Genomic DNA, 25,274 nt, shown 5'->3' on the forward strand with positions numbered 1-25,274 from the left:
TGTAGGGGCGGCAGGGTAGCCTAGTGGTTAGAGTGTAGAGGAGGCAGGGTAGCCTAGTGGTTAGAGTGTAGAGGCGGCAGGGTAGCCTAGTGGTTAGAGTGTAGAGGCGGCAGGGTAGCCTAGTGGTTAGAGTGTAGAGGCGGCAGGGTAGCCTAGTGGTTAGAGTGTAGGGCGGCAGGGTAGCCTAGTGGTTAGAGTGTAGAGGCGGCAGGGTAGCCTAGTGGTTAGAGTGTAGGGGCGGCAGGGTAGCCTAGTGGTTAGAGTGTAGAGGCGGCAGGGTAGCCTAGTGGTTAGAGTGTAGAGGCGGCAGGGTAGCCTAGTGGTTAGAGTGTAGAGGCGGCAGGGTAGCCTAGTGGTTAGAGTGTAGAGGCGGCAGGGTAGCCTAGTGGTTAGAGTGTAGAGGCGGCAGGGTAGCCTAGTGGTTAGAGTGTAGAGGCGGCAGGGTAGCCTAGTGGTTAGAGTGTAGAGGCGGCAGGGTAGCCTAGTGGTTAGAGTGTAGAGGCGGCAGGGTAGCCTAGTGGTTAGAGCGTTGGACTAGTAACCGAAAGGTTCCTGGATCGAATCCCCGAGCAGACAAGGTAAAAATCTGTCGTTCTTGCCCCATGAGCAAGGCAGTTAACCCACTGTTCCCTGATTGGCCGTCATTGTAAATAAGAATGAGTTCTTTACTGATTTACCTAGTGAAATAAAAAAAATAGTATGATAATTATGTTATCATTTTTTTTTTTTAAATGCATCCTCTTGTCAGGCTGGACCCCTCTTCACGAGGCGTGTAACCTTGGTTACTACGACGTGGCCAAGGTTCTGATTGCAGCCGGAGCAGAAGTCAACACCCAGGGCCTGGATGACGACACTCCGCTTCACGATGCTTCCAGCAGTGGACACACAGACGTAAGGTTTACTTCCTCCTCCCCCCTCCGCTCGCTCTATAACCAGGATTACAGCAGTGGACACACAGACGTAAGGTTTACCCCCCTCCGCTCGCTCTATAACCAGGATTACAGCAGTGGACACACAGACGTAAGGTTTACTTCCTCCTCCCCCCGCTCGCTCGCTCTATAACCAGGATTACAGCAGTGGACACACAGACGTAAGGTTTACTTCCTCCTCCCCCGCTCGCTCGCTCTATAACCAGGATTACAGCAGTGGACACACAGACGTAAGGTTTACTTCCTCCCCCCCGCTCGCTCGCTCTATAACCAGGATTACAGCAGTGGACACACAGACGTAAGGTTTACTTCCTCCTCCCCCCGCTCGTTCGCTCTATAACCAGGATTACAGCAGTGGACACACAGACGTAAGGTTTACTTCCTCCTCCCCCCTCCGCTCGCTCTATAACCAGGATTACAGCAGTGGACACACAGACGTAAGGTTTACTTCCTCCCCCCTCTCCGCTCGCTCGCTCTATAACCAGGATTACGTTAACCTCTTACCTCCACCCGACACGCAGGCGTCCCATCTAGACATCTGGAAATGTAGGGGGTAGGATCAACAGGTTAACTGACCGTCGAGTAATAATGATGATGATACAACTTGGTCTAAAGAAAACACGTCATTTTTCTACACTTCAAATGAAAATCACGTTTATTTACAAAGTCCTTCTTACAAACACCTGATATCTCCAAAGTGCTGTACATAAACCCCCAAACGGCAAGCAATGCAGCCGTATATTTCTTGTCCTAAACCCATTTTCACAATTATCTGTTCATAAAGGACCATAACGGGTTTCATTAACCACCTGTCCGATTCTCTTCCGTCTAGATTGTGAAGCTGCTGCTGACACACGGAGGTAATGCGTTCCAGGCCAACAAGCGAGGGGAGCGGCCCGTGGACATCGCTGATTCCCACGAGCTGGAGCTCCTCCTAAAGGGAGAGGTGCCCCTCTCAGACCCAGAGGACAGCCCCTCAGGTAGGGTTGTCCTGTAGAGGATAGCCGCCCCCCCCACCCCCGGTAGGGTGTCCTGTAGAGAATAGCCGCCGCCGCCCCCCCACCCCCTGTAGGGTGTCCTGCAGAGGATAGCCCCCCTCCCCGGTAGGTTGTCCTGCAGAGGATAGCCGCCCCCCCCCACCCCCGGTAGGGTGTCCTGTAGAGGATAGAGGATAGCCGCCCCCCCCCGGTAGGGTGTCCTGTAGAGGATAGCCGCCGCCCATCCCCGGTAGGGTGTCCTGTAGAGGATAGCCGCCGCCCATCCCCGGTAGGGTGTCCTGTAGAGGATAGCCGCCGCCCATCCCCGGTAGGGTGTCCTGTAGAGGATAGCCGCCGCCCATCCCCGGTAGGGTGTCCTGTAGAGGATAGCCGCCGCCCCCCCCCACCCCCGGTAGGGTGTCCTGTAGAGGATAGCCCCCACCACCCCGGTAGGGTGTCCTGTAGAGGATAGCCCCCACCACCCCCCCCCACCACCCCGGTAGGGTGTCCTGTTGAGGATAGCCCCCCCACCCCCACCCCCGGTAGGGTGTCCTGTTGAGAATAGCCCCCCCACCACCCCGGTAGGGTGTCCTGTTGAGGATAGCCGTCCCGCCGTCCCACCCCCCCCGGGTAGGGGTGTCCTGTAGAGGTGTATCTTTGCCATTAGGTGGTGTTTTTATCGTATTTAAAAAAAAGTTTATTCTATTTTGTGATTTCAAAAATAAAGGTGTGTGTGTGTGTGTGTTATAGATCTCTCATTATATTTGGTTGCATATGGTAATTTTACCTTTTTTAATTCAACTTATTTTAAAAACAAGGTTGTAATTATTGTGTTCCTCAACACTATACAAACACTGGCAATCAAACAAGATTTGAATTCCTCCATTTTCCTTATGTTCTCTCTACAGAGTCAGAAGGCCCTCCGTCGGTGAATCCCTCCAGCGTGGACGTTGATGACGACCACCTGGATGACTCGGACGTGGAAAAGGACTCTGAAGGAAAGCAGAGCACCGTGAAGGCCTCATCCTCCATGTCCGGGTTGGATGAGTATGAGTTCAAAGACGAAGAGGACTTGAGTAAAGCCCTGAACGATCGACACATCCTCCGGAGAGAGCTGAGGGAGAAGGAAAGGAATCATTTGGTGAAGCAGAGCAATAAAGGGGGCGGGAGCGGCTCAGTCCAGTCCTCGAAGTCTAAGAAGACGAAGACGTCGTCCCGTGTTCGCTACTGCAGCTCGGATAGTTCCAGTGATGAGATGGAGATGCCAACAGAGAGAAGGAGCTCTCCGACCTGCTCCAACGGCTCTGAGGGACACAAGGCGTCAGACGCCAGCAGGACTAAGAAAGAGAACCTCTGCAGCCTCACGACTTCAGAACAGAAAGAAAAAAGCAGCAAAGTCAAGAAAAAGAACAAGAACCAGAGCAAGAACAAGGAGAACCAGGAGGACGAGAAGGAGAACAGCAAAGCTCTGGTGTTTTCCGTAGCCACCGTGTCTGTGTCGGAGACACACATTGACAAGAACAGCCGAGGACTCTGTGGGGACGAGGACTCGTTCAAAATCTCCTTCAGTCCCAAGGACGACTCGTCCGTCCACCTTTTCCACCTGTCCGCCACCGTCAAGTCCCCAAAGCTCAACTACGGTCTGGCCGACAAACAGCCGTCCTCCAACCCGCTCAAACAGGAGAACGCCAAGATGACGTGCGTTTCGATTGCAGAAGGCCCCTGTCCGCCAGATGGTGTCAAGTACAACCACTACAACCCAGAGTCTGAGTTCTGCACGGAGAGCTCCAGTAGCAAAGGCTGCAAGCACAAGGAGAAGAGCAAGCACCACCAGAAGGACGTCGCCGTGGACTGTAGCGTCGGGGGCGGCGGCTCCAGTTCGCATAATAAAGAACGCAGCGTGGTCCACAGCTCTGACGGTGGTGCCTTACGGAAGACTGACAAAGATGGCAAAGTGGTCAAAAAACATAAACTAAAACACAAGGAGAAGAACAACCACTGCAGGGAGTATGAGGCGGACAGCGAGAGGAACCGCCACCGGCAGAAGGAGGGCGGCAGGAAGGACGGCCAAAAGAACCAGGAGTTCGACAGGGAGTTCTGGAAAGAGAACTTCTTCAATGACGACGAACCTCCGCCTCCAGGGAAAACTGAGACCGAGAGGGAGGACGGCTCTCCTGTGACGGAAGAGAGAGGGACGAAAGAAATATACCCCTCTAGCATCGGCAATGAGACGAGGCTGAGAGAGGTGCAAGAGAAGGATAAAGACAAGGTGGTGAAGAAGGAAGGGAAGGAAACCTCTGCTGTCTGTAAAGAGAAAGGAGGAAAAGATGTGAAGCCCAGTGAGCGTGAGGAGAGGACAGAGTGCCTCAGCTCCACCTCTGGACTGACTACCTCTCTTCCGGAGGAGACGCAGCATAACACTACAAGCGTGAAAGATGAACCGGAGGATAAACCGGTACCGGAGACCATGTCTTCGGCTGATCTAGCCCGACTGGATGCCTCTGAGCAAGACCAGCGGGACAAATCTGACAGGAGGCCTTCTGTAAAAGAACGGGAGACTGATAAAAAGAATCCCGATAAGGAGAAGAAGGTTAAGATGGAGCACCTGGAGAAATCAGAGAATTCGCAAAATTCCATGGATCGCTGGAGGGAGAAGGAGAGGATGGCGTCTGGCTCATCTCATTTGTCCCCTGGTGACAAGAACCACAAAGAGAGCGAAAAGCTAAGAGCCATGTCCACGACAAAAAAACATGAAGAGAGCAAGGACAAGAAGAGCAAAGAGAAGCCCGATAAGAAGAGTGAGAGGGAGAGGCAGGAGAGGGAGTACAGAGACAAAGATAGGATAGGCTGGGATAACAAAGGAAAACCACCCTCAGAGAAATGCACTGATCAAAGTAAATTGGATCGTGCTAAGGAGAAAGACAAAGACTGCGATAAGAAGAAAAGGGAAAAATCTAAAGACGGCTCTTCATCTTCCTCTAACCTGAAGCTCTCCTTGGAGGAGAAGAAAGGCTATGTGTCTGAAAGTGGCAAGACCACACCAGCAAAACTGCTAAAGGAGGAGGTCCTGAAAACGCCAGAGAAAGACCGAGACCGAAGAGACAGAGAATCCAGAGACTTTGACCGGCACAGAGATCGAGACAAAGATCGCCACAAGAGCGACAAGGACCGTTCCAAGGAGGGCAGCAAGGCCTGTAAGACCAAATCCTACGAGACTGAGACTGACCGAGACAACAGGTCCAAAGCTAAAGCCTCGCCTGCTACCCGGGAAGAGAAGCGACCCAAAGAGAAACGTCTGGTCAACGAGGACCTGAGGCAGACCAGCTTCGAACGAATGCTGAGTCTGAAGGACCAGGAGATTGAACAGTGGCACCGGAAGCATCTAGAAAAGATCAAACAGAAGGAGAGAGAGAGGATGAAACAACGACCCTCCTCTACGACAACAGACCCAGGGAAGCTCAAAAGCAAAGCCAAGACGATGTCCTTGTCATCTGGAGAACAGTGTTCGAGCAAAGAACTGCTTCGCTCCAAGAGCTCCGAAGGCTCTGGCGACGCTCATGGCCGGGACCGAGACAAACCTATAAAGGAGAGCACCAGCTCCAGGACCATGTCCCTAGACGGGAAAACACTCTCCTCCCTCAGTGGGAAGTTGATGGCTGGTATTGAGAACAGCTTGAGCAGGTCCCCCAGGCCGGAGAGCGAGCGGTCGGGTCTCATGTCCAGATCCGTGTCCATGTTCTCCATGGCCAGTTCTGAGGACTCCTGTCAGGCAACCATGTTGACGCCGAGACCCGTAGAGTACGACTCGGATATGACCCTGGATGCCTCCCAGGATTCTCAGCCGCTTTTCCAACTGTCTTCCCTCCTCTCACAGTCTAGATCACCTGCCGTTCACGACAAAGACCACAACGGTCTTCCAGACTCAGCGCAAGGTAACAGGACTCCGCTGCAGAGCCGACACACTTCCCCTTACCTTATAGCTATTCTGGACGAGGAAGCAAACTCTGCGACGGCAGGTAAACATTTTGAAACTCTGTCAAAGGCCAGCGTGGTGCCTGCTGCTCAACCAAATGAAGAGCCTTCAGGTTTTCAGCTTCCTTCAGAAACCTGTGCAGATCTGGAGGAGAGCCAGAGTCAAAGGGGTCCTACTCAGATGCTTCCAAATCTCCCTAATGCTAGAACATATGCAGATCTCAACACTGAGAGTGAAGGTAACACCGCTCCAAGAACCGATGCAGATCTCAACACCGCTTCAGGTGTCCGTCTTCCACCTCAAGCGTCCAACACCAGAGATCCTCTTGTAAAGGACTCCTCAACACATCAACAGGCTAGTGTCCAACAGCTAGCTACGCCAGAACAGAGAGGGTTTTCTTCCACCTCTGATCCTCTCCTAATACGGGACGTCCAGTGTATCCCCGTTGAGACCTTCACTGCGGCGCCCGAATGTAGCACGAAGTACTTGACGACACTGGTGACATTATCTTCTCTATCCTGTCAACTGCCGTTCTCCAGCACCGAAACAAACTCATCTCTCTCTGCTAGCCAGTCACGGGAAACCCTTCCAAACACCAGTACGGTGAACTCGCAGCAGACAAAGACAGAGATTGGTGGAGATTTGGTTCTTGATCCTAAAGATACAACTCCAGTTGAGTGTGCAGCCAGCAGCTCTGAAAACAGAGTAGCTGTAGAGAGCCTTGACAGTGTGTTAGGAGCGTCTCGACCAGGAGCGATGGACAACCCAGTAGCCTCCACCAGCAGAGTTAGTACAGAGGAATCTATGCAGAGTAGAACCAATGAATCTCAAGAGGACATGGACACTGACGCAAGCTTTCAGGATTGTAAGCAATCCAGATTCGCCAGTGACGTTGTCGACTCCAGCGATCCTCAACCGGGGAAAAACGATCATGCTAGCCAGCATACACGATCTACTGTGTCGCGATGGCCGTGCCTTGAACACGAATCGGAAGAAACTTCTGATACACCCGACAACACATTGGAGAAGAGCAGAGGTCCTGAGGTCATGTCTATAGGAAGGACTAGTTGTCGGTCTTCGTCACAGGGCAGTAATATGGTCACCGTCCCTGAGGTGAAATTAGAGCCGTGCCCAGAGCCAATGGAAGTGGCTTCTACCTCTGAGGAGACATCAGAAGGACAGACACTGTCCGATGCTTCTGGACAGTGTAGTAACATCCAGCAAGGCTCGCAGACAGACCAGAGTGGTAGTAGTGGTAGTTACAGCTGCAGCGGGTTCTCTGCTAGCTCTTCCCCCCAGTCTGGGGACAGAGACTCTGACTCCTCCGGGGCTAAGGCCAAGGTCCGCTCCCTAACCACGGAAGAGGACCAGGACGTCCAGCAGACCCACCCCAGGAAGAGGAAAATGCCAAGGATGTCTACCTCAAACCACGCCGGAGGCAGCACACAACAGGTGGGTTCCTCTGGAGGATAATGGAGGGGGAGAGGTTGGAGGAATAGAGGGATGGGTGTATGGCTGAGAGAGAATGGGGTTTAGGAGGGAGATGGGGAGGATGAAGGGCGAGAATGGAGTGGTAGATTTAGTAAAGGGTTGACATTTGGGACAAAATATCTTATCTTGGGAACAGTAAAGTTTCTTACCTCCTGTACCTTACTGTATGCCTCCCGTACCTTACCGTGTGTCTCCTACCTTACCGTATGCCTCCCCTACCTTACCGTATGCCTCCCCTACCTTACCGTATGCCTCCCCTACCTTACCGTATGCCTCCCCTACCTTACCGTATGCCTCCCCTACCTTACCGTATGCCTCCCCTACCGTACCGTATGCCTCCCCTACCGTACCGTATGCCTCCCCTACCGTACCGTATGCCTCCCCTACCGTACCGTATGCCTCCCCTACCGTACCGTATGCCTCCCCTACCGTACCGTATGCCTCCCCTACCGTACCGTATGCCTCCCCTACCTTATCTTACTGTATGTCTCTTCTCGTCTTTGCTCAGGGGATGGAGAAGCCTCAGCCGTCTCTGGCGGCCATCGTTGACTCTCTGAAGCTGGAGGAGATTCAGCCGTACCAGACGGAGAGGGCCAACCCTTACTACGAGTTCCTGCACATCCGCAAGAAGATCGAGGATAACCGCAAAGTGCTGCTGAGCGTCACCCCCCAGCCGCCGCAGTATTACGACGAATACGTGACGTTTACAGGATCGTACCTGCTAGACGGGAACCCCTTCGGTAAACTCTGTATTCCGACTGTGAGTCTGGAGTTTGATCATTAAAGGGTTTGGTACTCCTTGACTGAAAATCTCTATTGACACTTAAGAGAGCATCTCCACTCCTGTGTTTTATTATTTTATCTCCTCTGTCCTCTCTTGAATCTGATCTGTCCTCTCTTGAATCTGATCTGTCCTCTCTTGGATCTCCTCTGTCCTCTCTTGGATCTCCTCTGTCCTCTCTTGGACCTCCTCTGTCCTCTCTTGGACCTCCTCTGTCCTCTCTTGGACCTCCTCTGTCCTCTCTTGGATCTCCTCTGTCCTCTCTTGGATCTCCTCTGTCCTCTCTTGGATCTCCTCTGTCCTCTCTTGGATCTCCTCTGTCCTCTCTTGGATCTCCTCTGTCCTCTCTTGGACCTCCTCTGTCCTCTCTTGGACCTCCTCTGTCCTCTCTTGGATCTCCTCTCTTGGATCTGCTCTGTCCTCTCTTGAATCTGCGCTGTCCTCTCTTGGATCTCCTCTCTCGGATCTCCTCTCTCGGATCTCCTCTCTCGGATCTCCTCTCTCGGATCTCCTCTCTCGGATCTCCTCTCTCGGATCTCCTCTCTTGGATCTCCTCTCTTGGATCTCCTCTCTTGGATCTCCTCTCTTGGATCTGCTCTGTCCTCTCTTGGATCTGCTCTGTCCTCTCTTGGATCTGCTCTCTTGGATCTCCTCTCTTGGATCTGCTCTGTCCTCTCTTTCATGTATGTGTGTGTGTGTTTCATGATGTTGAACTGTTTGTAATGTTTATATTAATTTGTCTCGTTAACAGATAACTGCCCCTCCGTCTCTACCGGACCAACTGAAGGAGATGTTTAGACAACAGGAAGTTGTTCGTATGAAGCTACGCTTGCAACACAGCATTGAACGGGTATGTGGATGTGAATTTAAACTCCGTCCTATTTAATTTTCCTTTTTTATAGCTTGATCGTACTTATTTAGGAACTGTTATTTACGTGGAAATACTGTTTGACATTACAAATACCAGGAGGAGACGCTTTCGTTTTCTTCTGTCTCAACTGTCCCTTTTCCTCCACTCCTTAGTCTCGTCTAACTCCACCCTTTTCCTCCACTCCTTATTCTCGTCTAGCTCCACCCTTTTCCTCCACTCCTTATTCTCGTCTAGCTCCACCCTTTTCCTCCACTCCTTATTCTCGTCTAACTCCACCCTTTTCCTCCACTCCTTATTCTCGTCTAGCTCCACCCTTTTCCTCCACTCCTTATTCTCGTCTAACTCCACCCTTTTCCTCCACTCCTTATTCTCGTCTAGCTCCACCCTTTTCCTCCACTCCTTATTCTCGTCTAGCTCCACCCTTTTCCTCCACTCCTTATTCTCGTCTAGCTCCACCCTTTTCCTCCACTCCTTATTCTAGTCTAACTCCACCCTTTTCCTCCACTCCTTATTCTCGTCTAACTCCACCCTTTTCCTCCACTCCTTATTCTCGTCTAACTCCACCCTTTTCCTCCACACCTTATTCTCGTCTAACTCAACTCTTCTTCTTCTCTCTTCCAGGAAAAGTTAATTGTTTCCAACGAACAGGAAGTGTTAAGAGTTCACTACCGGGCTGCCAGAACACTAGCCAATCAGACGCTCCCGTTTAGTGCGTGCACCGTGCTATTGGACGCCGAGGTGTACAACATGCCGCAGGATGCCCAGGCAAGTGGCATGATGTCACGTACTGTAGAATCAGTAAGTTTGTATCAATCAGTCATATGTATTTATAATGTACTGTAGAAACAGTCATTTTGTATCAACAAGTCACATTTATTTAAAATGTATAATCAGTAAATTGGTATCGACCAATCAATAGATCACATTTATTTAAAATGTATAATCAGTAAATTGGTATCGACCAATCAATAGATCACATTTATTTAAAATGTATAATCAGTAAATTGGTATCGACCAATCAATAGATCACATTTATTTAAAGTTGGCATCAATCAACTAATCGAATGTATTTAAAAATCCCAGCAGTTGTATTTTTATATTTTTTTGGCATGACACAAACACTCAGTGATTTCCAGTTAAAACAGTAACTAACGCTGCCAGTTCTGACCCATAATGGTTTAACAGAACCGTAACCCTGCCCGTTCTGACCCATAATGGTTTCACAGAACCGTAACGCTGCCAGTTCTGACCCATAATGGTTTAACAGAACCGTAACGCTGCCAGTTCTGACCCATAATGGTTTAACAGAACCGTAACTAACACTGCCAGTTCTGACCCATAATGGTTTAACAGAACAGTAACTAACGCTGCCAGTTCTGACCCATAATTGTTTAACAGAACTGTAACGCTGCCAGTTCTGACCCATAATGGTTTAACAGAACCGTAACGCTGCCAGTTCTGACCCATAATGGTTTAACAGAACCGTAACTAACGCTGCCAGTTCTGACCCATAATGGTTTAACAGAACCGTAACACTGCCAGTTCTGACCCATAATGGTTTAACAGAACCGTAACCCTGCCAGTTCTGACCCATAATGGTTTAACAGAACCATAACGCTGCCAGTTCTGACCCATAATGGTTTAACAGAACGGTAACTAACGCTGCCAGTTCTGACCCATAATGGTTTAACAGAACAGTAACGAACGCTGCCAGTTCTGACCCATAATGGTTTAACAGAACCGTAACGAACGCTGCCAGTTCTGACCCATAATGGTTTAACAGAACCGTAACCCTGCCCGTTCTGACCCATAATGGTTTCACAGAACCGTAACCCTGCCCGTTCTGACCCATAATGGTTTCACAGAACCGTAACCCTGCCCGTTCTGACCCATAATGGTTTCACAGAACCGTAACCCTGCCCGTTCTGACCCATAATGGTTTAACAGAACCGTAACCCTGCCCGTTCTGACCCATAATGGTTTAACAGAACCGTAACCCTGCCCGTTCTGACCCATAATGGTTTAACAGAACCGTAACCCTGCCCGTTCTGACCCATAATGGTTTATCAGAACCGTAACCCTGCCCGTTCTGACCCATAATGGTTTAACAGAACCGTAACCCTGCCCGTTCTGACCCATAATGGTTTAACAGAACCGTAACCCTGCCCGTTCTGACCCATAATGGTTTATCAGAACCGTAACCCTGCCCGTTCTGACCCATAATGGTTTATCAGAACCGTAACTAACGCTGCCAGTTCTGACCCATAATGGTTTAACAGAACCGTAACCCTGCCCGTTCTGACCCATAATGGTTTCACAGAACCGTAACCCTGCCAGTTCTGACCCATAATGGTTTAACAGAACCGTAACCCTGCCAGTTCTCGGTAACGTTGTATTATCGATGTTGTGTTTCTAGGGAGACCAAGATGGCAAGACGTCTGTGAGGGATCGTTTCAACGGCCGCCAGTTTATGTCCTGGTTGCAAGACGTGGACGACAAGTTTGATAAACTCAAGGTAAGCTTGGTCTCTGTAAAACGTGGCCCTTCTTGCAGCAGTAAAACTAATGTTGGAACGTAAAATACTCAATCTACGGTGGTATGTTTTTGTTCATCCATTCGGTCTGATGCAGTAAGTGGCTACATATCTGTTTTTGGAGAGAGCTTGGACTCTCTCTATTTGTATTAATTTGGCAAAACGAGCATCTCAATAATGCCAAAATGGTCTGAATCGGGTTTTAGGGTGAAGTTAATGTCTCATACCTTTCTCCTTCTCTCCGTAACTCTTCTCCTTTCCTCCTCCATCTTATTAATACACCCCCCAGACGTGTCTTCTGATGAGGCAGCAGCACGAGGCAGCAGCTCTTAATGCTGTCCAGCGTCTCCATTGGCAGCTGAAACTCCAGGAGCTGGATCCAGTTGTGTACAAGTCCACCTCCATCTTCGAGATACCCGAGTTCTACATCCCCCTGGTAGAGGTCAACGACGACTTTGACCTCACGCCCATATGACCCGTGACCTTTAGGCTACACGACCCACGGTAAGGGTCAGGCAGAGGACTGATGAGGACGGATCATCTAGTGGCCATCTACCTCGAACAGGAATGAAGTGATGGAGGGGGTCACATTACAAGGAATGAAGTAGAGAGAAGAAAGGTCAAGCACTGAAGTTGACGGAACTTGGGGGTGTGGTAGATCACCGCTCTTGGGGGTGCGTGGTTAGAGAGCACCGCTCTTGGTGGTGCGTGGTTAGAGAGCAACGCTCTTGGGGGTGCGTGGTTAGAGAGCACCGCTCTTGGGGGTGCGTGGTTAGAGAGCACAGCTCTTGGGGGTGCGTGGTTAGAGAGCACCGCTCTTGGGGGTGCGTGGTTAGAGAGCACCGCTCTTGGGGGTGCGTGGTTAGAGAGCGCACCGCTCTTGGGGGTGCGTGGTTAGAGAGCGCACCGCTCTTGGGGGTGCGTGGTTAGAGAGCGCACTGCTCTTGGGGGTGCGTGGTTAGAGAGCGCACCGCTCTTGGGGGTGCGTGGTTAGAGAGCGCACCGCTCTTGGGGGTGCGTGGTTAGAGAGCGCACCGCTCTTGGGGGTGCGTGGTTAGAGAGCGCACCGCTCTTGGGGGTGCGTGGTTAGAGAGCGCACCGCTCTTGGGGGTGCGTGGTTAGAGAGCGCACCGCTCTTGGGGGTGCGTGGTTAGAGAGCGCACCGCTCTTGGGGGTGCGTGGTTAGAGAGCGCACCGCTCTTGGGGGTGCGTGGTTAGAGAGCGCACCGCTCTTGGGGGTGCGTGGTTAGAGAGCACCGCCCTGTGGAGACTACCATGCCTGTGCCCTCTGCACCTTCCTCACCAGGCAGGGTTACGAAAAAAAAAGAATTCAATTCTACTTTTGTTTTCAAGTGCGTTTTGTTCAATACATAATGTACAGACTTGTGCTCTTAATTATTATTTTTTAACTTATTTTCTACGTAAAGATTGTGCATTTGTAAATAACCCATGTAATTATGGTTTTGAACTTGTACAGGGAAAAAATAAGTAATAGATATTTTAATCGTAAAAGGTTATTTTGTTTTGTCTGGACCAAAGTTGTTTTTTATATTGAGTCGGTGTCAAGTTCCTTGTTGTTATTATTGTTAAAGTCGATGTTATTGGCTTAAGTCTTGAAGCATGTGTTGGCTCGGATTTGGTTCCGTTTGGTTCTGTTGTTTCCTCCGTCTCCATTTCCCCTCTGGACTGGAGTTGGATCCAGGCACCACAACGAGGTGTTCATTCTAATGGAGTTGGATCCAGGCACCACAACGAGGTGTTCATTCTAATGGAGTTGGATCCAGGCACCACAACGAGGTGTTCATTCTAATGGAGTTGGATCCAGGCACCACAACGAGGTGTTCATTCTAATGGAGTTGGATCCAGGCACCACAACGAGGTGTTCATTCTAATGGAGTTGGATCCAGGCACCACAACGAGGTGTTCATTCTAATGGAGTTGGATCCAGGCACCACAACGAGGTGTTCATTCTAATGCAGTTGGATCCAGGCACCACAACCAGGTGTTAATTCTAATGGAGTTGGATCCAGGCACCACAACTAGGTGTTAATTCTAATGGAGTTGGATCCAGGCACCACAACGAGGTGTTAATTCACATGGAGTTGGATCCAAGCACCACAACAAGGTGTTAATTCACATGGAGTTGGATCCAGGCACCACAACGAGGTGTTAATTCTAATGGAGTTGGATCCAGGCACCACAACGAGGTGTTCATTCTAATGGAGTTGGATCCAGGCACCACAAGGAGGTGTTCATTCTAATGGAGTTGGATCCAGGCACCACAACGAGGTGTTCATTCTAATGGAGTTGGATCCAGGCACCACAACGAGGTGTTCATTCTAATGGAGTTGGATCCAGGCACCACAACGAGGTGTTCATTCTAATGGAGTTGGATCCAGGCACCACAACGAGGTGTTAATTCTAATGGAGTTGGATCCAGGCACCACAACGAGGTGTTAATTCTAATGGAGTTGGATCCAGGCACCACAACGAGGTGTTCATTCTAATGGAGTTGGATCCAGGCACCACAACGAGGTGTTCATTCTAATGGAGTTGGATCCAGGCACCACAACGAGGTGTTCATTCTAATGGAGTTGGATCCAGGCACCACAACGAGGTGTTAATTCTAATGGAGTTGGATCCAGGCACCACAACGAGGTGTTAATTCTAATGGAGTTGGATCCAGGCACCACAACGAGGTGTTAATTCTAATGGAGTTGGCTCCAGGCACCACAACGAGGTGTTCATTCTAATGGAGTTGTGATTTTTGGATGCTGCTGTTGTCGTTGCAGGCTGGTAGCAGTTACTCCCCAGAAGAAGCTGTACCGTTAAAAGTTCAGTTAAACCTTAAAAAAAAAGTCATTTGTCGTCATTCGCTCCCCTTCGTTTGCAACAAAAGAGTCTATCTGAAATGGCACCCTATTCCCTATATAGTACACTACTTTTCATCGGGAATCTATACTGGCTCTAGTGAAAAGTAGTGCACTATATAGGGAATAGGGTGCCATTTGGGATACCGGAACACTCGGTGTACAGCCTCTCTATCCCGTGCGTGTGTGTGTGTGTGTGTGTGTGGTCCGGTGGTTGTGTCATTACAAAATAAAATGTTTGTTGTGGCTTCTATTAGGAGAAGAAAATGCCCATCCTTTTCCAGTTTTAATGTGAGAATTTAATGCAACAAAACCTATTTTTTCAAACGTAATTTTGAACAGAAGTTCTAAAAAAATATGTCTATTTTAATATTTACTTGTTACATGACATGTACATATTTGTAATATATATATATATATATATATATATATAATTGAATAAATTTTATTGGTTGTGAATTCAAATCTTGTCTTGGTAGTTTTGGTTTCATCAACTTTTTTTTGTGTCTATTAGCAAACCGTTATTATTGTGTTTCTATATGCCTGACGACTACTGCTGAATTTGATTATTTATTAACTATCAATCACGCCAATAAACGCATATGGGCGTGTGGCGTTGGCCGCAGAGATGTGGTCACTCGTGAGGCTAGGGTTTCACGGGTACATGGTGGGGGAGAAATGAGGATTTTGTATAAAAGTGATTGTTTTTCTTCGGTAGAATCTGTCGGTGGCATAACCGTAACCTTCCAGTAGGTGGCGACATACACAGCCCAGTAATGATGTCCCTAAATCAATGCTGTTAAATTGTTCAACCAGATGTTTAAGCTTCCGACTGGATCTGTCACTTACGGAGTTGTGTTGATTTGGCTAACTAACAGCTCCCTCTGCAATAGCAAAATAAGATGTGCTTCCCCACACAAGGTAATATACACATCAGCGTCTCTGCTACTTGAGGGATTCAGTGCCCAAAAGACTGTTCTAGTATGGGGCAGCGCCATTTTGAAGTAGTCAACTGGGTGGGACTTCCTGTGGGTTAAGGAAGAATCACATAATTCCATCCAGGTCATCAGGATCAGACAATGAATTATACTTGTGAGTAAAAACATTCCTTAACTGCAGGTGGCAGTAAATCGCCATCCTGGTCTTTATACCTGTTCAGACAACACCCTCCTGGGGGCAGTAAATCACCATCCTGGTCTTTATACCTGTTCAGACAACAGCCTCCAGGGGGCAGTAAATCACCATCCTGGTCTTTATACCTGTTCAGACAACACCCTCCAGGGGGCAGCACCCTGACAGTTTGTTTCCCGACTCGTAGAAGGAGATGGACTGCAAAATGGAGATCAATGGTGCTGCCGCACTGTCAGACACCATAATACTGCTGCACTGTCACCGACGCCATAATACTGCCGCGCTGTCACCTACACCATAATACTGCCGCGCTGTCACCTACAGCATAATACTGCCGCGCTGTCACCTACACCATAATACTGCCGCGCTGTCACCTACACCATAATACTGCCGCGCTGTCACCTACACCATAATACTGCCGCGCTGTCACCTACACCATAATACTGCCGCGCTGTCACCTACACCATAATACTGCCGCGCTGTCACCTACACCATAATACTGCCGCGCTGTCACCTACACCATAATACTGCCGTGCTGTCACCTACACCATAATACTGCTGTGCTCTCACCTACACCATAATACTGCCGTGCTGTCACCTACACCATAATACTGCTGTGCTCTCACCTACACCATAATACTGCTGTGCTCTCACCTACACCATAATACTGCTGGGCTGTCACCTACGCCATAATACTGCCGCGCTGTCACCTACACCATAATACTGCCGTGCTCTCACCTACACCATAATACTGCCGCGCTCTCACCTACATCATAATACTGCCGCGCTCTCACCTACACCATAATACTGCCGCGCTCCCACCTACACCATAATACTGCCGCGCTCCCACCTACACCATAATACTGCCGCGCTCCCACCTACACCATAATACTGCCGCGCCCCCACCTTCACCATAATACTGCCGCGCTCCCACCTACACCATAATACTGCCGCGCTCCCACCTACACCATAATACTGCCGCGCTCCCACCTACACCATAATACTGCTGTGCTCTCACCTACACCATAATACTGCTGTGCTCTCACCTACACCATAATACTGCTGTGCTCTCACCTACACCATAATACTGCCGCGCTCTCACCTACACCATAATACTGCCGCGCTGTCATCGACCATAATACTGCCGCGCTCTCACCTACACCATAATACTGCCGTGCTGTCACCTACACCATAATACTGCCGTGCTGTCACCTACACCATAATACTGCCGCGCTCTCACCTACACCATAATACTGCCGCGCTCTCACCTACACCATAATACTGCTGTGCTCTCACCTACACCATAATACTGCCGTGCTGTCACCTACACCATAATACTGCCGTGCTCTCACCTACACCATAATACTGCCGCGCTCTCACCTTCACCATAATACTGCCGCGCTGTCACGTTCACCATAATACTGCCGCGCTCTCACCTACACCATAATACTGCCGCGCTCTCACCTTCACCATAATACTGCCGCGCTCTCACCTTCACCATAATACTGCCGCGCTCTCACCTACACCATAATGGGACAGATAGAATATCTATTGAAGTCGTTGATTCGGGTCAGTTTTAACAAATCGTTGGTCACCGCCTTTAAAAAAAAAAATAATAATAAAAATCATTATGGGGTAAAAAAATGTTTTGTCTGACTTGCGCCTCGATGTCGACTGAATGATCTTTATTTATTTTTTTATGTGCTCAAAAGGTCATGAGGTTTTGACTGCAGGTTTCTGTAGTTGCTCTTCACCCTCTTCATCCTGCAGTGGGCGGGATCTATTGTCAACCAATCATTAGGGGGTTTATGTTTGACCCACGTGAACGTAACCCGAAGACTTGACTGAAGCGGGAACAAACTTTGCTCCAATTCATATACTGCATATGAATATACTGCATATGAATATACTGTATATGAATATACTGTAATTCATATACTGTATATGAATATACTGCATATGAATATACGACAGTGGAGTCATACACATGAATGTGATATTTGAGGCTTTCGCTTAATGGTTGAGTGTATGATTTAAGTTTGTGTGTGTGGTATGAAGGTTGAAGATGTGTTTTTATTTCGACATTCTAAAGACCAGTGTTTTAGATGCATGCCAAACTGTTAAGGCCTACATAAAGCTGTCCCAACAACAGAGCTTTTCTTTTCAGCGCCATGGAGTGAATCCTTAGCACCGCTACACCTGGCTATCAGCGGAGCCTTGTCTGGCAGCCAAACAGTTCGTTCAGCCTCATTTACTGCCTTTTAAATAAACACATAGCTGATATGGCTGTGGTTTCTACTGACAATTGAGATGTACAAACTATGGCGTAAGGGGACGATAAGAGGGGATAAGAGGGGACAAGTGGATAAGAGGGGACAAGAGGGGGCAAGTGGATAAGCGGGGACAAGTGGATAAGAGGGTATAAGAAGGGACAAGTGGATAAGAGGGGACAAGTGGATAAGAGGGGACAAGTGGATAAGAGGGGACAAGTGGATAAGAGGACGACAAGTGGATAAGAGGACGACAAGTGGATAAGAGGACGACAAGTGGATAAGAGGACGACAAGTGGATAAGAGGCAATCTGTAATTTAGATTAAGACATTAATGAGCGAGCTCGGACGGACGTTGTCAGTATAACTATTTGTTCAGCACTTTTGAAATGTAAAGTTACAGAATTCAGAACACGGTCCGTTCTTAGTGTGTTCCCTGTACACCAAGTCAGAACTGTAGGACAAGTAAAGGAGGCATATAAACAGACAATGAAAGCTCTTAGAGAAATGAAATCATTGAATATTCTAAAACAGGCTATAGAATAATGTGCACCACAAAGTTACAGTGAGGGAAAAAAGTATTTGATCCCCTGCTGATTTTGTACGTTTGCCCACTGACAAAGAAATGATCAGTCTATAATTTGAATGGTTTATTTGAACAGTGAGAGACAGAATAACAACAACCAAATCCAGAAAAACGCATGTCAAAAATGTTATAAATTGATTTGCATTTTAATGAGCGAAATAAGTATTTGACCCCCTCTGCAAAACATGACTTGTTGGCAATCAGAGGTCAGACATTTTTTTCCCTCACTGTAGCACACTAGACTGAGTTCTGAGGAAAGGGACCAAATTATTAGGGTGAGGCACGTGGGCTACTAACAGCTTACTACACAACGTACACTTACAGTGGGGCAAGAAAGTATTTAGTCAGCCACCAATTGTGCAAGTTCTCCCACTTAAAAAGATGAGAGAGGCCTGTAATTTCCATCACAGGTACACTTCAACTATGACAGACAAAATTAGAAGGAAAAAAAATCCAGAAAATCACATTGAAGGACTTTTTTAATGAATTTATTTGCAAATTATGGTGGAAAACCTGCGTTTTGAAGCTGCCTAACAGCTCGCGTAAACTAGCAGGTGGTAAATTGCCACGTGCCTTTTCGGCGTTCTGGCATGAATATAGCAGCACGTTCGATGGCGCATCAAGAATTCAGCAAGTTTGTATGAAGGTCTGGTTATCAAATGGGTAAAAAGGTTTATCCGTTCTCCATTTCATGAATGTATTCACAGGAATAAATAGTAAATGTGCTCTAAACCTGGTGACAAACTAACTTTGCTGCCCTGTTTCCAATCGTCCACATGGCTGGGAGAACAACCTATTCAAGTAAGTAAATACACTTTTAAAATGCTTTTAAAAAACGATGTATGATTAGCTTACTAGCTACAGTAGTGCAGGCTAACTCAAATGAGCTGCTAAATGAGCTAGCTATCTAGCCAACTTGAAATACTGTATAGATAGCTAGCTAAGTGAACACAATCTTTTTTTAACCAGATACCTTACTTCATATTAGCTAGCTATCTTGATGTATTTATCCCTGTAAAAAAGCGATTTCAAAATACATTTGTAGGTAGCTAGCTAACAGCCATGGAGGAGAGTGAAAGGATAGCAGCACCAACTGTCAGTGAGAGAGGAGGCTATTCTGGACAGGGCAGGTACTTTTGTGTAGTTCCTGTCCCTGGAAGTGATGATGAAGATAAAACAGTGCGGTCTAAAATGAAGTCAGTTTCTTGTGAGGTTTTCTGTCCTCAGACACAGAGAGCTGTGGTTCTCAGTCCTGGTCTTGAGGACGCAATCCACAATGACCTGGTGATGTAAAAGTCTAATAATTACATTATCTTACATATTAGATATATGATATAAGATATATTATATATATATATTAGATACATATTACACATAAATGAAGTTGAAAGTTTAAATAAACAAGTTTAATGACTCCAAACTAAGTGTTTCAACCACTCCACACATCTCTTGTTAACAAACTATAGTTTTGTCAAGTCGGTTAGGACATCTACTTTGTGCATGACACAAGTCATTTTTCCAACAATTGTTTACAGACAGATTATTTCACTTATAATTCACTGTATCACAATTCCAGTGGGTCAGAAGTTTACATACACGAAGTTGACTGTGCCTTCAAACAGCTTGGAAAATTCCAGAAAATTATATAATTGCTTTAGAAACTTCTGATAGGCTAATTGACATCATGTGTGTCAATTGGAGGTGTACCTGTAGATGGGAAAATCAAAAGAAATCAGCCAAGACCTCAGGAAAAAAAATTGTAGACCTCCACAAGTCTGGTTCATCCTTGGGAGCAATTTCCAAATGCCTGAAGGTACCACGTTCATCTGTACAAGCAATAATATGCAAGTATAAACACATTGGGGACCACGCAGCCGTCATACCACTCAGGAAGGAGACACATTTCACAGTCTCCTCGAGATGAACGCACTTTGGTGAAAAAAGGGCAAATCAATCCCAGAACAAATCAAATCCATTTTTATTTGTCACATACACATGGTTAGCAGATGTTAGTGCGAGCGTAGCGAAATGCTTGTGCTTCTAGTTCCGACAATGCAGTAATAACCAACAAGTAATCTAGCTAACAATTCCAAACTACTACCTTATGGACACAAGTGTAAGGGGATAAAGAATATGTACATAAAGATATATGAATGAGTGATGGTACAGAGCGGCATAGGCAAGATACAGTAGATGGTATTGAGTGCAGTATATACATATGAGATGAGTATGTAAACAAAGTGGCATAGTTAAAGTGGCTAGTGATACATGTATTACATTAGGATGCAGTAGATGATATAGAGTACAGTATATACGTATACATATGAGATTAATAATGTAGGGTATGTAAACATTATATTAGGTAGCATTGTTTAAAGTGGCTAGTGATATATTTTACATAATTTCCCATCAATTCCCATTATTAAAGTGGCTGGAGTTGAGTCAGTGTGTTGCCAGCAGCCACTCAATGTTAGTGGTGGCTGTTTAACAGTCTGATGACCTTGAGATAGAAGCTGTTTTTCAGTCTCTCGGTCCCAGCTTTGATGCACCTGTACTGACCTCGCCTTCTGGATGATAGTGGGGTGAACAGGCAGTGGCTCGGGTGGTTGTTGTCCTTGATGGTCTTTATGGCCTTCCTGTGACATCGGGTGGTGTAGGTGTCCTGGAGGGCAGGTAGTTTGCCCCCGGTGATGCGTTGTGCAGACCTCACTACCCCCTGGAGAGTCTTACGGTTGTGGGCGGAGCAGTTGCCGTACCAGGCGGTGATACAGCCCGACAGGATGCTCTCGATTGTGCATCTGTAGAAGTTTGTGAGTGCTTTTGGTGACAAGCCAAATTTCTTCAGCCTCCTGAGGTTGAAGAGGCGCTACTGCGCCTTCTTCACGATGCTGTCTGTGTGGGTGGACCAATTCAGTTTGTCTGTGATGTGTATGCCGAGGAACTTAACTTACGACACTCTCCACTACTGTTCCATCGATGTGGATAGGGGGGTGTTCCCTCTGCTGTTTCCTGAAGTCCACAATCATCTCCTTAGTTTTGTTGACGTTGAGTGTGAGGTTATTTTCCTGACACCACACTCCGAGGTCCCTCACCTCCTCCCTGTAGGCCGTCTCGTCGTTGTTGGTAATCAAGCCTACCACTGTTGTGTCGTCCGCAAACTTGATGATTGAGTTGGAGGCGTGCATGGCCATGGAGTCGTGGGTGAACAGGGAGTACAGGAGAGGGCTCAGAACGCACCCTTGTGGGGCCCCAGTGTTGAGGATCAAGCGGGGTGGAGATGTTGTTGCCTACCCTCACCACCTGGGGGCGGCCCGTCAGGAAGTCCAGTACCCAGTTGCACAGGGCGGGGTCGAGACCCGGGGTCTCGAGCTTGATGACGAGCTTGGAGGGCACTATGGTGTTAAATGCCGAGCTGTAGTCGATGAACAGCATTCTCACATAGGTATTCCTCTTGTCCAGATGGGTTAGGGCAGTGTGGTTGAGATTGCATCGTCTGTGGACCTATTTGGGCGGTAAGCAAATTGGAGTGGGTCTAGGGTGTCAGGTAGGGTGGAGGTGATATGGTCCTTGACTAGTCTCTCAAAGCACTTCATGATGACGGAAGTGAGTGCTACGGGGCGGTAGTCGTTTAGCTCAGTTACCTTAGCTTTCTTGGGAACAGGAACAATGGTGGCCCTCTTGAAGCATGTGGGAACAACAGACTGGGATAGGGATTGATTGAATATGTCCGTAAACACACAGGCCAGCTGGTCTGCGCATGCTCTGAGGGCGCGGCTGGGGATGCCGTCTGGGCCTGCAGCCCTGCGAGAGTTGACACGTTTAAATGTTTTCCTCACCTCAGCTGCAGTGAAGGAGAGTCCGCATGTTTTAGTTGCGGGCAGTGTCAGTGGCACTGTATTGTCCTCGAAGCGGGCAAAAAAGTTATTTAGTCTGCCTGGGAGCAAGACATCCTGGTCCATGACGGTGCTGGTTTTCTTTTTGTAATCCGTGATTGACTGTAGACCCTGCCACATACCTCTTGTGTCTGAGCCGTTGAATTGAGATTCAAAGGACCTTGTGAAGATGCTGGAGGAAACCGGTACAAAAGTATCTATATCCACAGTAAAACTATATCAACATAACATGAAAGGCCACTCGGCAAGGAAGAAGCCACTGCCCCAAAACTGCCATAAAAAAAAACAGACTACAGTTTGCAACTGCACATTGGGACAAAGATCGTACTTTTTTGAGAAATGTCCTCTGGTCTGATGAAACACAAATATAACTGTTTGACCATTATCTTTGGCGGAAAATGGTGAGGCTTGCAAGCCGAAGAACACCATCCCAACCGTGAAGCACGTGGGTGGCAGCATCATGTTGTGGGGGTGCCTTGCTGCAGGAGGGACTGGTGCACTGGTGCACTTCACAAAATAGATGACCTCATCAGGGAGGGAAATTATGTGGCTATATTGAAGCGACATCTCCAGACATCAGTCAGGAAGTTAAAGCTTGATCACAAATCAGTCTTCCAAATGGACAATGACCCCAAGCATACAAATCAAATCAAATGTATTTTATATAGCCCTCAGTACATCAGCTGATATCTCAAAGTGCTGTACAGAAACCCAGCCTAAAACCCCAAACAGCAAGCAATGCAGGTGTAGAAGCACAGTGGCTAGGAAAAACTCCCTAGAAAGGCCAAAACCTAGGAAGAAACCTAGAGAGGAACCAGGCTATGTGGGGTGGCCAGTCTTCTTCTGGCTGTGCCGGGTGGAGATTATAACAGAACATGGCCAAGATGTTCAAATGTTCATAAATGACCAGCATGGTCCAATAATAATAAGGCAGAACAGTTTGACTTACTTCCAAAGTTGTGGCAAAATGGTTTAAGGACAACAAAGTCAAGGTATTGGAGTGGCGATCACAAAGCCCTGACCTCAATCCTATAGAAAATATGTGGGCAGAACTGAAAAAGCATGTGTGAGTAAGGAGGCCTACAAACCTGACTCAGTTACACCAGCTCTGTCAGGAGGAATGGGCCAAAATTCTCGCAAATTATTGTAGGAAGCTTGTGGAAGGCTACCCGAAACGTTTGACCTAAGTTAAACAATTATAAGGCAATGCTACCAAATACTAATTGAGTGTATGTAAAATTCTGACCCACTGGGAATGTGATGAAAGAAATAAAAGCTGAAGTAAATAATTCTCTCTCCTATTATTCTGACATTTCACATTCTTAAAATAAAGTGGTGATCCTAACTGACCTAAGACAGAGAATTGTTACTAGAATTAAATGTCAGGAATTGTGAAAAACTGTGTTTAAATGTATTTGGCTAAGGTGTATGTAAACTTACGACTTCAACTGTACCTGGAGATTCCTTCAAAACGATTGCCTACAGTTGCTGTGGCACTGAAGGATTGGGTGACCAGGGCCATCTGGGACTGCCTCCTGGGGGAATTCAGGCGTGTGAAGGCTACCTGTGTCCTGTATAACATCCTGAGGGGATCTACAGCTCGTCGCTGTATGTTTCAAGGATGGGGTCCAACAACGCAGGGAGATCTTCTTCAAAGAGGCTCAAAGAGCTTGCAACACTGTAGACTTCAGTGATGGCCAAAAGTTTTGAAAAGAACACACATACATTTTCACAAAGTCTGCTGCCTCAGTTTGTATGATGGCAATTTGCATATATTCCAGAATGTTATGAAGAGTGATCAGATGAATTGCAATGAATTTGCAAAGTCCCTCTTTGCCATGCAAATGAACTGAATCCCCCAAAAACATTTCCACTGCATTTCATCCCTGCCACAAAAGGACCAGCTGATGTCATGTCAGTGATTCTCTCGTTAACACAGGTGAGTGTTGACGAGGACAAGGCTGGAGATCACTCTGTCATGCTGATTGAGTTTGAATAACAGACTGGAAGCTTTAAAAGGAGGGTGGTGCTTGGAATCATTGTTCTTCTTCTGTCAACCATGGTTACCTGCAAGGAAACACGTGCCATCATTGCTTTGCACACAAAGGGCTTCACAGGATATTGCTGCCAGTAAGATTGCACATAAATCAACCATTTATGGGTTCATCAAGAACTTCAAGGAGAGCGGTTCAATTGTTGTGAAGAAGGCTTCAGGGCACCCAAGAAAGTCCAGCAAGCGTCAGGATCGTCTCTTAAAGTTGATTCAGCTGCGGGATCCGGGCACCACCAGTCCAAAGCTTGCTCAGGAATGGCAGCAGGCAGGTGTGAGTGCATCTGCATGCAGTGAGGTGAAGACTTTTGGATGATGGCCTGGTGTCAAGAAGGGCAGCAAAGAAGCCACTTCTCTCCAGGAAAAACATCAGGGACAGACTGATATTCTGCAAAAGGTACAGGGATTGGACTGCTGAGGACTGGGGTAAATAATTTTCTCTGATAAATCCCCTTTCCAACTGTTTTGGGGCATCTGGAAAAAGCTTGTCCGGAGAAGACAAGGTGAGTGCTACCATCAGTCCTGTGTCATGCCAACAGTAAAGCATCCTGAGACCATTCATGTGTGGGGTTGCTTCTCAGCAAAGGGAGTGGGCTCACTCACAATTTTGCCTCAGAACACAGCCATGAATAAAGAATGGTACCAACACATCCTCCGAGAGCAACATCTCCCATCCATCCAGGAACCGTTTGGTGATGAACAATGCCTTTTCCAGCATGATGGATCACCTTTCCATGAGGCAAAAGTCATAACTAAGTGGCACGGGAACAAAACATCGGTATTTTGGGTCCATGGCCAGGAAACTCCCCAGACTTTAATCCCATTGAGAACTTGTGGTCAATCCTCAAGAGGAGGGTGGACAAACAAAAACCCACAAATTCTGACAAACTCAGTGGGCTGCCATCAGTCAGGATGTGGC

The 25,274-nt window shown here is 47.7% G+C and overlaps 1 protein-coding gene across 6 annotated transcripts in view; it reads left to right on the forward strand.

The window, feature by feature from the left end:
- The window catches only part of LOC118377200 (ankyrin repeat domain-containing protein 12-like), a 69,666-nt gene extending 54,776 nt beyond the window's left edge, over window positions 1-14,890 (forward strand). For 2 of the 6 annotated variants that reach the window (XM_052462965.1, XM_052462966.1), the window contains 9 exons: window positions 749-891; window positions 1,762-1,909; window positions 2,815-7,331; window positions 7,879-8,130; window positions 8,903-9,001; window positions 9,644-9,820; window positions 11,439-11,537; window positions 11,845-13,516; window positions 13,804-14,890. In XM_052462965.1, the coding sequence (XP_052318925.1) occupies window positions 749-891; window positions 1,762-1,909; window positions 2,815-7,331; window positions 7,879-8,130; window positions 8,903-9,001; window positions 9,644-9,820; window positions 11,439-11,537; window positions 11,845-12,030 (5,621 nt within the window). In that variant the 3' untranslated portion in view covers window positions 12,031-13,516; window positions 13,804-14,890. Of the gene's footprint in view, window positions 1-748; window positions 892-1,761; window positions 1,910-2,814; window positions 7,332-7,878; window positions 8,131-8,902; window positions 9,002-9,643; window positions 9,821-11,438; window positions 11,538-11,844; window positions 13,517-13,598; window positions 13,640-13,680; window positions 13,763-13,803 lie in introns of all 6 variants that reach the window. The other 4 variants (XM_052462933.1, XM_052462960.1, XM_052462962.1 and 1 more) reach the window with 4 other exon arrangements.
- The last annotated feature ends 10,384 nt before the right edge of the window (window positions 14,891-25,274 follow it).

This window comes from Oncorhynchus keta, chromosome 15 (genome assembly GCF_023373465.1).
Source record: "Oncorhynchus keta strain PuntledgeMale-10-30-2019 chromosome 15, Oket_V2, whole genome shotgun sequence".
Classification (NCBI taxonomy): domain Eukaryota; kingdom Metazoa; phylum Chordata; class Actinopteri; order Salmoniformes; family Salmonidae; genus Oncorhynchus; species Oncorhynchus keta.